Raw genomic sequence first — 15,421 nt, forward strand, 5'->3', positions numbered from 1 at the left:
CAGTGCCATGGGTTAGGGGTGGCCTTGGCAGTGCTGGGGTAAGGGTTGGACTTGATCATCTTAAAGGGCTTTTCCAACCCAGCTGATTCTATGATCCTGGTGGTTACGCACTTCTCCAGCAAGTTACATCAGTCACCCGCTCAGGACCTCCTGCTCTTGGGGGCTTAATTTGGCCTCTCCCATGGTCAACATTACAGAGACATTCCTCAGTTTTCTTGCAAACACTTTCATATTTTAAAATCATGTTTATTATAAATACACTAAAATCTCAGCAGCTTTCACAGCCTCGTATTCACTGTTACATGAACAGCAGCAGCACAAGCATGAACTCACACCTTGTATGAACATACAGAGTCGAGGGCAGTTGTCAGTCTCCAGATGATCAGCAGAACACACAAAAAGCACATGCAGTCAGAACAATAAAAATCTAATACTCTGATCTCACAGTCCACTGTCTGCTATGGTTAGATTGTAGACAGAGGTGGGAATGAAGAGGCACAGGTGAAAGATGTGTCCCGAGGCATTTAATAGCATGACTTCCCTGAGGATGTGATGGATCTCAGTCCTTGGACAAGAAGTGCCGTGTTTTGGCACCAAGCAGAGCGCACATTGATCAGAGATGGTCCCACATTCATCTTTACAACTACCAAGTAACACCTGCTACACATAAAACCCTAAGAACAGAAATACTGACTGTTTTACTGAGCCTTCCAAAACACAGAAGGAAATTGGTCCCCCAAAACTCCTGAAACCAGCATGAGCCCCATGAAAGCACCCATGGTCCTGGGGCCCCTCTACAATATCAGATCCCCTAGAGAGGGAAAAAGTTTAGGGAGGAAGGGTTAAGATTTTCTGCTTTGCAGAAACTCCAGTGCAACTTTTCTCTGTGAGAGAATGCTGAGCAGCAATAACTGCAGCCAGGACTCGGGGTGCCAGACAACGCTGCAATGGACAGTGAGACAACAAGCTGCCAGCAGCAAAGTGTGAGCAGGCCAGTATTGCTCTTCTGTGTAAAATCCTACATAAAGGAATGCGTGTGTGTGTGCATTTAAGATTCAAGAAATAACATAATCCACTTTCTTCCTTCAGTAAAGCACCATTCTTACTGTCTGCTCACCCCTCTTACTATCTGCTAAAGGAAGATTTTAGTCCCACATGGGGAATGTGTTTCTCTGGCTGCGTTTTCTTCAGGCTTAGAGTGAACTCTAAGGCTGAAGAAGGATGGGACACCCTTCATGGTTTTCTACTCTATTTTAGAGAAGCTAGAGCAAACTGAGCTGAACTGAACTGTTCCAAACTGAACTTTCATAGGCAGCTGTGTGGCAGGAGCTCAGCAGGCAGCCCTGCTCCCAGAGCCACGAGCCTGCCCTGCCTTCATGACACTCCAGCAGTTGATCACAGCTTGTTAAAACAGTGCTGAGAACTTGCCAAAAGGAACTCGGCTCATTCCTAGCTCTTCTGGAGGCTCTGGAGGCCCTGGGTGGGTTGTTTCATCCCACTGGGGCTTGGTTCTCAACTGTGGAACAGAGATAAGCCACTCCAGCATGCTCTGCGTGTATAGATTTGGGAAGGCTTTGGTCTGAGCACCGTGTTTTTCTTTCTCCTGCTAGGATAACTGTAAGTTTCCAAGCATGTGGCCCTTTGATACCCCACAGCCAAGCTAATATTTGGCTACAGCTTCTCATTGTCAGTGTTGTGAGCAAAACACACCTGTGGCAGCGGCGTTGACAGAGCCCTGTGCACCCAGAAACAGCATGTTCAGACCTTGGTGTACATGATTCTCCAGTTCCCAGCTGCACTAACACTCCCCTGTGGGCTAGGCTGGTGATAGGAACAGAGGGAAACTGGAGGCAAGCATGAGCAGAACAAGGCCTCTAAAAGGCCACCTATTTACTGCCAGGGAACTTTGGGGAAGTCGAAGGATTCTCAGCTCAGCAATGCCACTTATCCCCACAAGGGATATTCCCTAGGATTTTAGGATAACACACAAAAGAAGGAGGAAATGTGTGACACACTTAAAATGCCCCATGCACCTGCTCTGTTAAGGCAAAGATCTCCAATATGCTGTTGGTGAAGTGTCTCCTGCTTCTATTGCCTTTTAAAACCATGAAGGTTTAAAACCATTTAGGTTTCCTTCGTGCTATGTGATTTGAATAACTTCTTTCTGAAGGGGCAGGAATTACCTTTTAAGCTCCAGTAACAGAAGCCAGCATTTCTTCTACAGTTTGAACTGAGTGTTCAGAAACAGGGTGCACATCCCCTGCTTCTGAAGTCTGCAATTTTCCTTTTGTGTGATCTAAAGATCAGTTAACTCTGCAAAGAATCACCACTTACAACTCCATTTGCCCAGAGGTTCACCAGGAGATGCTCTACTTCATTTCCTTGAATAAACATTTGATAAGAACAGTTGATAAGAATAAAAGAGGAATGACTGAATGCCACCAAACATCAGCAGTAAAATGCATCAGTTCTCAGAGGTCATTTGCAACATACCTAAATGGAGCAGTGACTCAGAAGGCAAGCATTCCTTCTAAGCAGTGCAGAGGCTGCACCAGACAGCAGGACATGGAATCTGGGAGTTCAGGCACTGCTTCCCTCACCTGCCTGTCAACTGAGTCACTTAATTTTGGACAACATTTAAATACCAGCCTGCATCTCCAAGGCAGCCAGCAGCAGACAAAACACTACCAGCACAGCACAACTATTTCCCTGCCACTCTCAGATGTTACAAAAGATGCTTGTGTCTCCACTCATACTGACGTGATGGAGTGCTGCAGTTGAGTTTTGATTAATAATCCATACAGAAACCTCTGAGGAACAGGACCTTACAGAGCACAGCAAGAGGCTGGAGCTGCCCTTACTACCCCTTTGGAAGTGTGTTTCACAGAACACTGCTCAGTCACCTCTGATGTCCCCACCAACACCAACAGGCAGCCCCAGCAGAGGCACTGCTGCTCATACAGTGATGCAAGTTGCAGTGCTTGGGAAGGCACAGGGCTGGGAGGTAGGAAGCATGTTTGCCAAACAGCTTTCCAAACATATCCATACTGGCTGTCCGCATGATTACTGTTCAGGACAGCCTTGTTTTTAACACATGTGACTGCTGCATCTGAAGCATCTTTGCTTTTCACAAGCTGCAGCTTTACTCAAAGAGCAAACACTTGCTTTTCTGTTTTGATTCAGGGAATTCAATCCACCTGAACTGACTGCTTTTACAGAGACTTCACAGGACACTACATTCAGAACAGACTGATCCTAGGCAGGATCACATGAAACGTTTTGTGTTTAAAGTAACAAAATGGAGACCAGAACCTGAATCACAAGCTGCTTTGGTGCTCCAGGAAAGTGCTTAGTGACCATTTGTGCTCCAGCATTGCTGCCTTGACCACACAGGGAGCCAATTTGTAATATTGCTGGAGCAGTTTGGCACAGGCAACTGCAGTGTTCCAGGCTTCATAGCGGTACCGGCTGGCTGGTCCCACTACTGACACTTCTGCTGTGTTGGGCTGTGGGTCTCTGCAGCTGATCTGGAGCAGGAAAGTGCTTGACCTCTAACAACAGAGCCGGTTGTGCTGTTCAGCCACAGTACTATTTCCAAACAGTGCTGCTAAGGCTGAGCACTTTACACCTCTAAGCAGATGTTCTATTATCTTCCTTCCCGTTTGCCACTGCGTGTAAGAGGAGGCAGCGGATGGGAAGGCAGTGGCCCTAACGGAACTCTAGGAGTTACCGGAAGCTCTTTGCAGTCAAGCAGAACTCAGACTTCAGGCTGCAGGGGATACAGCGACCCATTCCAGAAAGTCCAGAACTCAAGAACCCAGACAATTTCTGTTTTTCCCAACCATTGACCTGACAGTTACCATTAAGCTGGTGCTCTCAGGAAAGCAGAACTGTGCCCAGCTGCAGCTGCCCGGATGCAAAACCAGTGCTGTCTGGAGGTATGAGTAGATTAATAAATAGGAAGTAGATCAATATACTTAGAGGCACTTCATTTTCTAGATTTTTTTTGAAGAACCATTTTTAAAATATACCTTAATGTTAGTATCTGTAATACCTTAATAGTACCTTATAATAACATACCATATTTGTAATACCTTAATATTTGTAATTCATCTTGAAATGAACCACTATCAATATAAAATCTGTGGGGCTCTCAGATTCGCTCTACTCACTTCTTTCACACATTCCAACCCCACTATTTCAGCTGCAGGCAGCTCCTACCCTCTGCAGCTCAGCTTGACTCCACCTGGCAGCATCTTTTGTCACAAGAAACAGTCCACTGCAAAAAGTGGAGACAAGGCACACCCACACCAGGACTGCACTGCCCAGGTGTACTATGGAGACACAACAGATAGAAAAAGAAATCACTTTAAAACACGAACGCCCACAAACCCATCCTAGTTTCCTCCTTGTCATCTAACAAGACGTAAAGAGCCCCAAGAGCGCAGCTCCTCTCTCTTGATGGGAAACCTGAGCTTGTGCCCTCGAATGCATAGAACGCATTGGCACTGAAAAGTGTCACAGTTTTTCAAAGTGCTTCTCACCTCCTAAAGAAGTCTTCCACCAGCTTGTCAAATTTCTGCGAGGAATTCTGCTTTAGGACATTCAGGGGAGTGAGTAAATACTGCTCTGCAAGTCCAGTTGGAAAGTGCTCATCGGAAACAGGCGCCTGGCTGACAGCGCTAGGTGCCCTGGGTACTCCTGGCTGTTCTCCACTCTGCTCTTCCTTCCCTTTCTCCTTGTCCATGTGACAAGCGCAACCTTCTGTCAAGCAGCAAGCGGACTCACAGCAGTTCTGCTGAGGAACCTCGAAACCTCTGAACTCTTCAGATTTCTCAGGGTATTTCTCTAGGGACTCATAAACAACTCCTCTGGGCACAGAATGACATACAGCTCTCTTCAAGAGACACTTGGGTTCCTGCCCATTCCTTTTGCTTTGCTGCTGTACAGATTCCTGCACAGGTTTTAGGACTCTGAAGTCAGGAAGTGCCTGGGGAGCAGAACTTAGGTATTCTTGAAAGTAAGCCTGGCACATGCCGCCCTTCACAATTGGGATGACTGAGCAAGGTTTCAGCCACTTCACAAACTCACACAGCTCCGAAAAGGACGAGTGATCCGAGTACGGAATGGGGTGGATGTTGGGATGCGTGACCTTCACGGGCCTGCCGGTGGGGAGGATGGCAATGGTAGGGTGCAGCGTGTTCCAGCTGACGAGGGTATCCCAGCGGATCTCAGCGACATCCACAGCACGAATCCAGCCAGCGCCCTCCTCAGTGGTGAACACATCGGGCAGCTCCAGCAGCCGCATCTGCTCCAGGCGCCAGGGGCTCACCACCACCCAGGTGCTGAACTCCACTGCCAGGTCCACCAGCAGCATCTCCTTGCCCAGGCTGTACACACCTGCAAAGGAAAGCCATGAGCAGCACACCAAGGATGGAGGGAGGTGAGCGCACCGCAGCGGGAGGCAGCACTCACCGATAACGACTTGGTGCCGGGGGTGCTTGCGGATGATGCGCGCAGCCTGGTGCGTGGCGTGCTGCCGCGAGGGCAGGGACCGCTGCGGGTTGCAGTGGGTGTTGTCCAGGTACAGGCGGTCAATGTGGCGGCCCCTCAGCACCGGCTCGCCCTGCATGGTACTGCTGTAGCGGAAGTCCCCTGCAGGGACAGGGCTGTCAGGGCGGGCCGGGGGCCGCGGCGAGGGCCGCGGGAGGCCGCCCCGTACCTGTGTAGAGGATGGTGCCGAAGGCGCCCTCGAAGAGGAACATGACGGAGCCGGGGCAGTGATTGGAGTCGAGCAGGGTCACCGTCACCTCCTCGCCCAGGATATGGCTCTGACCCACCTCCAGGGGCCGGATCCAGCACGCCGGCACCTGCGGGGACCGGGCGATGAGGGGAAGGGCCCGGGCCGGGCGGCGAGGGCAGGGCCGGGGCCCACGTACCTGCAGGCGGCGGTGCAGGAGGCGGGCGGTGAGCGGCGAGCAGTACAGGGGCCGGTTCCAGGTGCTGGAGAGCCCCACGGTGTGGTCCGAGTGCAGGTGCGAGAGGAAGAAGAGGCGGGCGGCGCCGGCCCTGCGCACGCTCCAGAAGTCCACGGCGAGGGGCGTCCCGGGGATCACCATCCCGCTCATGGCCGGGCCGCGGCCCCCCGCTTCCCGCCGAATCCGGCTGGGCGGAGCCGCGCAGGCGCAGAGGAGGGCGAAGAGGCGGGGCGAGGGGTGCGTGCGCAGCGAGGGGCAGCGCGGGGACGGAGCGGGGCCCGCGGCCGGGCCATGCCGTACCTGGGCGGCGAGGAGGTGGTGCGGGAGCTGCGGCGGGCGCTGTCCAATCCGCACGTGCAGGCGGACCGGGTGCGGTACCGCAACGCCGTCCTGCGGGTTATCCGGTAAGGCGGGCGGCGGCAGGGAGGGTGCGGGGCTGGGGCGGGCCGCGCTGAGCCGTGTCTCCGCCGCAGGCACATGGCGCAGGGCGTGGACGTGTCGGGGCTGTTCCCGGAGATGGTGAAGGCCAGCGCGGTGCCGGACGTGGTGCAGAAGAAGCTGGTGTCGCTGTACGTGCGGGCGCAGGCCCCGCGGCAGCCGCAGCTGGCGCTGCTGGCGATCAACACCCTGCGCAAGGACTGCGCCCACCCCAGCCCCGCTGTCAGGGGGCTCGCCCTCCGCAGCATGTGCGGCCTCAGGTAGGGTGGGAGGGAGCAGGGGGGTTGGCCGCGATGCGGAGGGGGACCGTGTCCCGCTGTGATGCCCTCCCTTCCTCCCTCCCGCAGGATGCCCGGCATCCAGGAGTACCTGCAGCAGCCGCTCCTGAGCGGCCTGCGGGATAAAGCCTCCTACGTGCGGAGAGTGGCGGTGCTGGGCTGCGCCAAGATGCTGAAGCTGCAGGGGGACTGCGAAGTGGGTGAGTGGGGTCAGGGCTCTGCAGTGGGGAGGGAGCTCAGCAGGAGGAGGGGGTGACCTGCGGGACCTGGGGGTTGTGCAGGCCTGTGCTGGGCTTGCTGTCGCTGGGTTGTGGTAGTGGTACAATAGAGGGACCGGGGAAAGAAGGACGATAAGCAGGCTGTCAGTGCAGATCGGACTGGTAATGGAACACCAAGCACTGTGAGGCTCTTTGTTGGAGTGCCTGTTTCATACCTGCTTTTGTAGGGCCTCCTGCCATGCACGGGTGCTGTCCGTCATGCTTTCCATTCCAGGAAACTGGTGGAATCATCATCCCTGGAACTGTTCACAAAACGTGTAGATGAGGCCCTCAGACATATGCTTTAGCAGTGGACTTGGCAGTCCTGGGGTAATGGTTGGACTTGATCTTAAAGGTCATTTCCAACCTGTTTGATTTTATGGTTCCATGATTCCGTGGCCATTCCCAGAGTCTCTGATGGGCTGGGCACCATTCCCACATCCACAGCCCTTCAGGGAGAAGCTGTTGCAGGCGTTACTGCAGAGCTGGAAGTTTTGTTGGCTGCTTCTCGCAGTTCAAGCTGTATCGTTTGTTGTTGCTAAGTGCCTATAAATAGTGATTGAATTGCAGCATGACAACAGAATCTGATGGAAGGACCTCTGCTGCCTTGCAGATGGTGCTTTGGTGAATGAGCTGTACAGTTTGCTTCGTGACCCGGATCCTATTGTAGTCGTGAATTGTCTGAGGGCATTAGAAGAGATCTTGAAGAAGGAGGGAGGAGTTGTCATCAACAAACCCATCGCCCATCATCTCCTCAACAGGTTGGTTTTCTTTGCTCTTAAGATGGTGCTGGAAGCTTCATTCTTATTCTTGCTTTTTGTATGCTAGCAGAGCTCCTGTCAGAACTTGAAGGGCAGAGTCAGGCACCCAAAGAGGGAAGTGCCCATCCTAAGAGACACTAAATAGGTTTTTGCTAAGGTTTGAAGAGAAATCTGAGCTGCCTTGCTTTTCCAGGGAGTCTGTGCTTCAGGTTTGCTGGTTTAGTTTTGATCTGTAGGTTAATAGAGTCATAGAATGGTTAGCATTGGAAAGGACATTAAGATCATCTAGTTCCAACCCCCTGCCATAGGCAGGGATGCCCCAGGCTCTGTCCAGCCTGGCCTTGAACACTGCTAGGGATGGAGCACTTACCACTTCTTTGGGCAACTTAATCTGGTTCAGTTTTTTGGTAACAGTACACAGGTATGTTCTGCTGTGTCTCTCCCAATCCTTTGAAAGATACATAACTTATCCATTGCTGGAGAGATTAACTTTTTTGCAGGTAATTATGGAATTACAAAATAGTTAGGGTTGGAAAGGACCTTAAGATCATCCAGTTCCAACCCCCCTGCCATGGGAATTCTGCATGATCTGGCAGAAGAGCAGTATTGCTCTGCCCAGGGTTCTTGTCAGTGTTGCTGTCTAGCTTAGAGTACCAGAAAAAGTGTACATGAGTGATCCTAATTATGCCTGTGTGCATAAACTGGTTCTCTTGAGAAAAAAATGTGATACCTGCTTCTGAAGCACAGCATTTGGCTTGGAACAGACACTGTAAGGATCTCAGGCCTCTGCTCTGCACAGTGCAGATCTCTGTGCTTCTTGCCTCCTGCAAACTGTGTTTGTTCTCTTGGCAGGATGGCAGATCTGGATCAGTGGGGGCAGAGCGAGGTGCTCACCTTCCTGCTGCGCTACAGACCCCGCACTGAGGAGGAGCTCTTTGACATACTCAATTTACTGGATGGCTGTCTCAAAAGCAGCAGCCCCAGCGTTGTGATGGCAGCCACCAAGCTTTTCCTAGTGCTGGCCAGGGATTACCCACACGTGCAGGCAGATGTTCTGGTGAGGGTGAAGGGCCCGCTGCTGTCTGCCTGCACCTCTGAAAGCAGAGAGCTCTGCTTCACTGCGCTGTGCCACGTGCGTCAGATCCTTCGTAGCCTTCCTGGCCATTTCAGCAGCCACTACAAAAAGTTCTTCTGTTCGTATTCAGAGCCCCACTACATCAAATGCCAGAAGATGGATGTGTTGTGTGAGCTGGTGAATGATGAAAATGTACAGCAAGTGCTGGAGGAGCTGAAGAGCTACTGCACTGATGTATCGATAGAGCTTGCCCAAGGGGCAGTCTTTGCCATAGGTGAGTGCTGTGTCCTGCCTTGGGAGCAGCTGCAGCCCTAGAACTTTAAGGTGGGCTGGTCTCTGCTGAGTGTCCTAGCATTGAATTGTTTCATAGTGTCTTTGAACCTTGTTCAGATATCTGTGCTCTGATATTTAAGGTACTCTAAAGAAATGGTGCATTTCATCTTATTAATCAGTCCTATGGTGTTGAATGAAACTGTAGTGAGTAGAGGAGCTGCTCTAATAACTGCTTGTTCTTTAGGTTATGATGGAGGCAGAGGTAAGATGATTTGGGGCACTTTAGTTTTGGTTGTGTAAGCTTTAAAACTGGGGAGTTTCTGTAGTAGTCATAGGGAGAAAGCCAGGGATGCTAAAATCCTTTCTTACGTTACATTTAAGAAAACTTCAGAGTTCTGGGGCATGGCTTCAGAAAAAGGAACGTATCCCTTGTGTGGAAAACAAGCTTGATTGACTTCACTTTCAGAATCTGTAGTCAAAAAGAGAAAGCCTGTTGCTTTAAAGTGAGTTTGTGACGGAGAGTTGGGCTCATGGTTCCTATTTCACTCTGAAAGGTGGAATTTGGTGTCTGTGCAGGCAATATTGCTAGGACATACACGGAACAGTGTGTGGGGATTCTGACAGAGCTCCTGAGGCTTCAGCAGGAACATATCACTTCAGGTAACATCTGCATGTTGTTTGCCTGGCTGATGTTTCCAGGAACGGTGTTGCTGGGGCTTGTGATCACAAACTCGAGGCTTTCAAAGGCATTTGGCTTTTAATTGGCATCTTCCTGGTGGAGCTGAGGATGTCTGGTGTGACCGGACACTGTAGTTTTTCCTTCCTTTGTGGGGGTCATAGCTGTGTTCATGGGCTGATGGGGAGGATCCTTTCTGGCTGCCACTTGCTGACATGGGGAGTGAGGGACTCACTCAGCAGAGGCATTTTAGTGACTGCTTGAGGGCCAAGATGAATAGATATTTTAACTCCTTGTGACTTCTGTCCCTCATAGAGTCATAGAATAGTTAGGGTTGGAAAGGACCTTAAGATCATCCAGTTCCAACCCCCTGCCATGCCTCACACTAAACCATGTCACCCAATTCTCTGTCCAACCTGGCCTTGAACACTGCCAGGGATGGAGCATTCACAGCTTCCCTGGGCAACCCATTCCAGTGCCTCACCACCCTCACAGTAAAGAACTTCTTCCTTAGATCCAGTCTAAACTTCCCCTGTTTAAGTTTTAACCCATTACCCCTTGTCCTGTCACTACAGTCCCTAATGAAGAGTCCCTCTCTAGAATCCTTGTAGCCCCCTTAAGACACTGGAAGCTGCTCTGAGGTCTCCACGCAGCCTTCTCTTCTCCAGGCTGAACAGCCCCAACTTTCTCACCCTATACGGGAGGTGCTCCAGCCCCTGATCATCCTCGTGGCCTCCTGTGGACTTGTTCCAACAGTTCCATGTCCTTTTTATGTTGAGGACAGCAGAACTGCACACAATGCTCCATAGTCTGATTCATTTGTACCAAGGCTTCTCTTCTTCTTCTGCAGCCCTCAAATCTAACTTTATCATTGCTGCTTCAGCCCTCTCTTTTAAATGGTCCTGCCTTCAGTTTTGAAAAATCACATGCTTTCACTCAGCTCTTGAATTAGGTCTCAGAAGCTGCTGCTGCTTCTGTAACTGGGCACCAGAGCCTTTACAATTTTAACCTAAAGCTCATCAAAAGACTTGTTTTGAATTGGTGTTAGTTTTAATTTGTTATTCTGACCTTGTTTGTCTGAATCATCGTGAGTCAGTGTCTTTTGAAAGGCTGGGAATGTCCAGAAAAGAGGTTATTTCCAGCAGCCAGAGTCACAACCTGAAGTTTCAGGGCTTTGTTTTAGACTTTGGTGCACCTTTGCTCTGACACAGTGCTGTGGGGCTTTGAAGGGTGTCTCAAATCATAGTCACAAGCAAGGCACTGACCTCCCTAACTGAGATTTGCAAAGTCTCTCGAATGGGTGTTTGTGGACTCTATTTTCCTAGTGGTTCTGTAACTCCTGGGGAATGCTGTGCGTTTTGTCTCATTGCAGCAGTCATACAGGCTTTTCGGGACCTGGTTTGGCTGTGTCCCCAGTGCACGGATGCAGTGTGTCAGGCACTGCCTGGCTGTGAGGACACCATTCAGGACAGTGAGGTAAGGTGGCTTTGTGCCCTGGGCCGGTAGCTCTTGAGGATGGGTGGACAATGACTCTTCGTCCTTTGGGCTTGAGATTGGTGGTCAAAGATCAGAAATCTTCAGAAGATGCATTCTCAAGTCTGTTTATTTCAGGTCAACTCCGTCTTTCTAGTGAACAGCACCTATTTGCTGGGGTTTTTCTTTGTGGTTCCTTCAGGGCAAGCAAGCGTTGATCTGGCTCCTGGGCACCCATGGTGAGAAAGTACCAAATGCCCCCTATGTTTTAGAGGACTTTGTGGAGAATGTGAAATCAGAGATGTTTCCAGCGGTGAAGATGGAGCTTCTGACAGCGCTGGTGCGCCTCTTCCTGTCCCGTCCTGCCGAGTGTCAGGACACACTAGGGAGACTGCTCTACTTCTGCATAGGTGGGTTCCCTTCATTCTCTTTCCCTGAAGCTGTAGTACAAGCTTTTTGGGACCTGGTTTGGCTGTGTTCCCAGTGCATGGATGCCGTGTGTCAGTGTCCTAGTTGTGAGGACACTGTCCTGGATGTCAAGGGGAAGTGGCTTTATGCCTTAGGCTTCTACTTGGCCCCTAGGTGCCTGGTTGATGAGTGCAGCAGGCTTACGCTGTATCCCTAAGAGTCCATTTTTAATGATTAAAGGTTAATACTTCAGGAAAATCTGGATGATAGAATACTCCATAAATTATGTCTTTCTGATTCCCAGAGGAGGAGACGGATATGGCCGTACGAGACCGTGGATTGTTCTACTATCGCCTTTTGCAGTCTGGTGTGGAACAAGTGAAACGGGTCCTGTGCAGCCCCAAGTCTGATCCCTCTCTGGGGCTTCTGGAAGATAAAACTGAACAACCTGTGAATGCATGGGCTTCAGAGTTTAATACTCTTGCACCAGTTTATGGCAGAGAACGCTGGGCACTTGTCACTGCTCACCAGCCAGCAGAACCCTCTTACACTTGTTCTCCTCCTATTGACTCCAGCAACAGAGACACAGGTAACTCACTCCATCTGGGATCTGGCTTCCACTTGTAGATGGTCTCATGTGGGTTTAATATTTGGAAGAAGATCACAGTGCTTTGAGAATGCTGACTTAGTGTTCTGACTATCCTGTGCAATGTGTGGCTGATCACCACCTCACTGGGCCAGGGGATGCTGCTGGAGGCAGTTGCTGTGATCCCAGCCACCTTGGTTGCTCCATAAGATGTTCTTTGTTAAATTGGGAGCTGCACCTTAGATGCTGCACCTCACATATTTATGGTTTCATTTCAGAGTCACTGATTTCTGAAGAGAATAAAGAAGTCCTCAAGGTCCATCCCGATACAGGCAGCCTGACCTTAGTTCCTGATGTTTACCTGACTGCAGAACAGTTTGAGAAGACCTGGCTGAGCTTGGATACAGACTGGCACCTTTCTCTGCCCTGGTGTGGGGCAGTTCATCCCGATACCATACAGACAGCTCTTCACGTTGTCCACATCCAGACTATTGCTATGAGCAAAGCTGGTGTCCAGCCATGGAAAGCTTATCTCAGTGCTCAGGATGACGCAGGTTGCCTCTTCCTAACAGAGCTCTTGCTCGAGGCAGCAGATTCGGAGATGCGGGTTTCAGTGAAGCAGAGTGAGGCAAAGCCAGAGGCAATGCAGGCCTTTATTTCAGCACTAAAGACAGTCATGGGGACAGTTGCTGGGCTGGAGTCCTGACTGGTCCCTGCTCCTAGTAGGGTGCTTGCTCAGGGCATGGGAGAAGTTTGTTTCTCTGGCTTTATTTGCCATTTACTTGATGCTGGTTTTGCACTTTAAAGCTGTGAGGGTGTTCACTGCCCTTTTCTGGGCTTGGACAGCACATGTGGTGAGGGGGTCACTGCAGTGGAGCAGGGGGAAGGGTCTGTCCTCCCTCTGGGGTCGGGAAGGGACAAGGTGATGCATTCGTGAGCCTGCTGCTTCTGGTCTGAGTCACAGAAGTGGTGTCTGCGGTGCTTGTCACAAGGCACTGATGTGGCTGATGGAGCCAGAGATGAGCAAAATTCAGGGATGTGTTTTGGAGAGGTTTTTTCTTGAGAATCCTAAATGATTCAAGAAAAGAGTTCTGAGACTCCAGGATGTGGCTGCTTATCTCATGTTAAGAGGAACAGTGCAGTGAAGAAAGAAGTATTTAGTTCTTGGCTCCCTTTCCATGGGATTTCAATAGTAGCTTCCCTACCAGTGACTCTTGTTCTGCTGTGTCAGAGATGGTACATTGGCCTCAAGAAATGCACCTATTTCTTTTTCAAGAGAAAGAAGTGTATTTTCTCATTGAAATGTGTTGCTGGAGTCATGAATCGCCCTATCTGAAGTTCCCCCCTCAGCTCCCTGTGGCCAGGGTGACTGGGAAAACACAAAGCGTGCAGGTCTTGCATGATGTGTTCATGTGAGTTAATACAGCATGAGTGCTGCAGCCTACATCCCTTTGGCCACATTACTGAGCTGTTGGTCCTCACACTGACACAAATCATGGAAGAATTGCTCTTTAGAGAATTAACTATGGAATATTACATTTTGGTTGGATGTACTTCTGTCCAGTAGTGTCATCCTGTCCCCACAATGGTGTGCATGAGACATTGCAGTGCTACATGACTGAATTCTGTCAGTTTTTAAAGTCACAGTCTGACTTTGTTTTGAAGAGCATCACTCCATCTGCTCTGCTGAGAGCTGGACTTTGCACAGTGTCATGAAGAGTGTCTGTGTCCCAGCCACGTTTTTGACACAGTGGCAAAACCCTGAAGAAGGCTTAAGGCTGAGGTACATCAGTTGCTATAACAGGGCTTTATGGTACTCTGTAAGGAGTGGCTTTTTTAACTCTATTCTGTAAGATGATTTCTTGTCACTTTTAATTTCTTTTAAGGACTGCCCATGGCAGGGGAGGGTGGAACAAGATGATCTTTAAGGACCCCTTGAACCAAAACCCATTTTGTGACTGTTGTACCTTTAAACTGCAATTTGCATTCCCTTGCACTGAAATGCTGCTGTCACTGTTAAACAACAGGCTTTAGATTTAATTTCTCATTGTCCTAATAAAAACGTGACTCATTCCTGGCTTGTGCTGCTGCTGTCCTGAGCATGATGACTGCCCCAGAGCCCAGGGCTGCAGGCGCCTGAAGGAGAGGAACTGGCTGAGGGATGGGGGTTGGATCAGGAAGTGATGCTTCCAGATCAAGTTACCAACCACTTCATGCTGAAAGATCCTGCTTTCGGTTCCTTATGAATTTGTCAAAGGTGGAAATGGTTTTGATGAAACTTCCAGTGTTGGGTAGCTCCTTTTGGTTCAACCTGGTTTTGGTAATACTCAGCAAACACAAATGATACTCTTGTTTCAACTCAGGATGCTCTGAGGGGAACATGCTCTAATTGAGGTGCTCCCCCCTTCTTAAGTAGTTTAGCTGAGGGAATGCAGGTGTAATGTTGCCATCCGATTGATGCTGCTGTCACTGAGTCAGGAAAGAGGTGAGGTGTTTTCCCCCTCCTCTCACCTTCCTTCCTTGCTTCCAGCAGCCTGGGAGGAAGGACCTGTGGGAACCCAGAGGGGTAAAAAAAAGGGGTGCTTTGGAGAAACAGGAGTGGAGATGAGCTGAGATTTGAGCATGAAGCCAGTGAGGTGAGAGGAAAGAGACCTGGATGAACTCAGGCTCATCTGATCCAACCCTTCCAGGCAAAGCATGACCTAGACTTGATGTCCCAGCACCCTGTCCAGCCAAAGCTTAACAGTGTCTGGTGTTGGGGAATCCACCGCTTCCCTGGGGAGATTATTCCAATGGCTGGGTGTTCTCATTGGGGAAAATTTTCCTCTTGAGTCCAGTCCGAATCTCCCCAGGAGTAACTCGTGCCCATCACCCCTTGTCTTTTCCATGGGACTCCTTGTCAAAAGGGAGTCTCTGTTGCCTTTGTAGCCACCCTTTAAATACTGGCACATGGTGACAAGGTCTCCCCTGAGCCTGCTCTTCTCCAGGCTGAAAAGATCCAGCTCTCAGCCTTTCCTCCCACAGCTTCCCAGACCTTGGCTCATCTTTGTGGCCCTTCTCTGGACCCTCTCGAATCTGTCCACATCTTTTTTGTATAGCAGTTGTGCAGCTCAAGGGAGTAACGTGCAAGCCAGGTTCAGGTGCTCAGCATCTCCCTGATGTATTCTTCCACTATTCTGCAGTTAATGTGGAAAGCAGGGTAATTTATAAGTGCAAAG

The 15,421-nt window shown here is 50.2% G+C and overlaps 2 protein-coding genes across 2 annotated transcripts; one reads left to right on the forward strand and one right to left on the reverse strand.

The window, feature by feature from the left end:
- Positions 1 to 225: 225 nt before the first annotated feature.
- Positions 226 to 6,180, reverse strand: DCLRE1B (DNA cross-link repair 1B). Its single transcript, XM_065698195.1, has 4 exons — positions 5,940 to 6,180; positions 5,723 to 5,870; positions 5,476 to 5,655; positions 226 to 5,400 (listed from the first exon to the last, which is right to left on the reverse strand). The coding sequence occupies exons 1-4, from the start codon at positions 6,126 to 6,128 to the stop codon at positions 4,541 to 4,543; spliced, it is 1,377 nt and encodes a 458-aa protein (XP_065554267.1). The 5' UTR covers positions 6,129 to 6,180; the 3' UTR covers positions 226 to 4,540.
- A 53-nt stretch (positions 6,181 to 6,233) lies between these two features.
- On the forward strand, positions 6,234 to 14,276 carry AP4B1 (adaptor related protein complex 4 subunit beta 1). The gene is made up of 10 exons (XM_065698194.1): positions 6,234 to 6,382; positions 6,452 to 6,676; positions 6,764 to 6,894; positions 7,565 to 7,712; positions 8,565 to 9,061; positions 9,637 to 9,720; positions 11,109 to 11,212; positions 11,412 to 11,619; positions 11,922 to 12,206; positions 12,482 to 14,276. The coding sequence occupies exons 1-10, from the start codon at positions 6,270 to 6,272 to the stop codon at positions 12,907 to 12,909; spliced, it is 2,223 nt and encodes a 740-aa protein (XP_065554266.1). The 5' UTR covers positions 6,234 to 6,269; the 3' UTR covers positions 12,910 to 14,276.
- Positions 14,277 to 15,421: the final 1,145 nt, after the last annotated feature.

Source organism: Lathamus discolor, chromosome 19, assembly GCF_037157495.1.
Source record: "Lathamus discolor isolate bLatDis1 chromosome 19, bLatDis1.hap1, whole genome shotgun sequence".
NCBI classification, from domain to species: Eukaryota; Metazoa; Chordata; class Aves; order Psittaciformes; family Psittacidae; genus Lathamus; species Lathamus discolor.

Bases quoted from the DNA above. Each gene is read 5' to 3' on its own strand.
- AP4B1 (XM_065698194.1), top strand. From the start codon at position 6,270: ATGCCGTACCTGGGCGGCGAGGAGGTGGTGCGGGAGCTGCGGCGGGCG. The intron at 6,895-7,564 runs GTGAGTGGGGTC...GCTGCCTTGCAG, and splicing joins GCAGGGGGACTGCGAAGTGG to ATGGTGCTTTGGTGAATGAG. The intron at 12,207-12,481 runs GTAACTCACTCC...GTTTCATTTCAG, and splicing joins CTCCAGCAACAGAGACACAG to AGTCACTGATTTCTGAAGAG.
- DCLRE1B (XM_065698195.1), bottom strand. From the start codon at position 6,128: ATGAGCGGGATGGTGATCCCCGGGACGCCCCTCGCCGTGGACTTCTGG. The intron at 5,871-5,939 runs GTACGTGGGCCC...CGGTCCCCGCAG, and splicing joins TCCTGCACCGCCGCCTGCAG to GTGCCGGCGTGCTGGATCCG. The intron at 5,401-5,475 runs GTGAGTGCTGCC...TTTCCTTTGCAG, and splicing joins CCGGCACCAAGTCGTTATCG to GTGTGTACAGCCTGGGCAAG.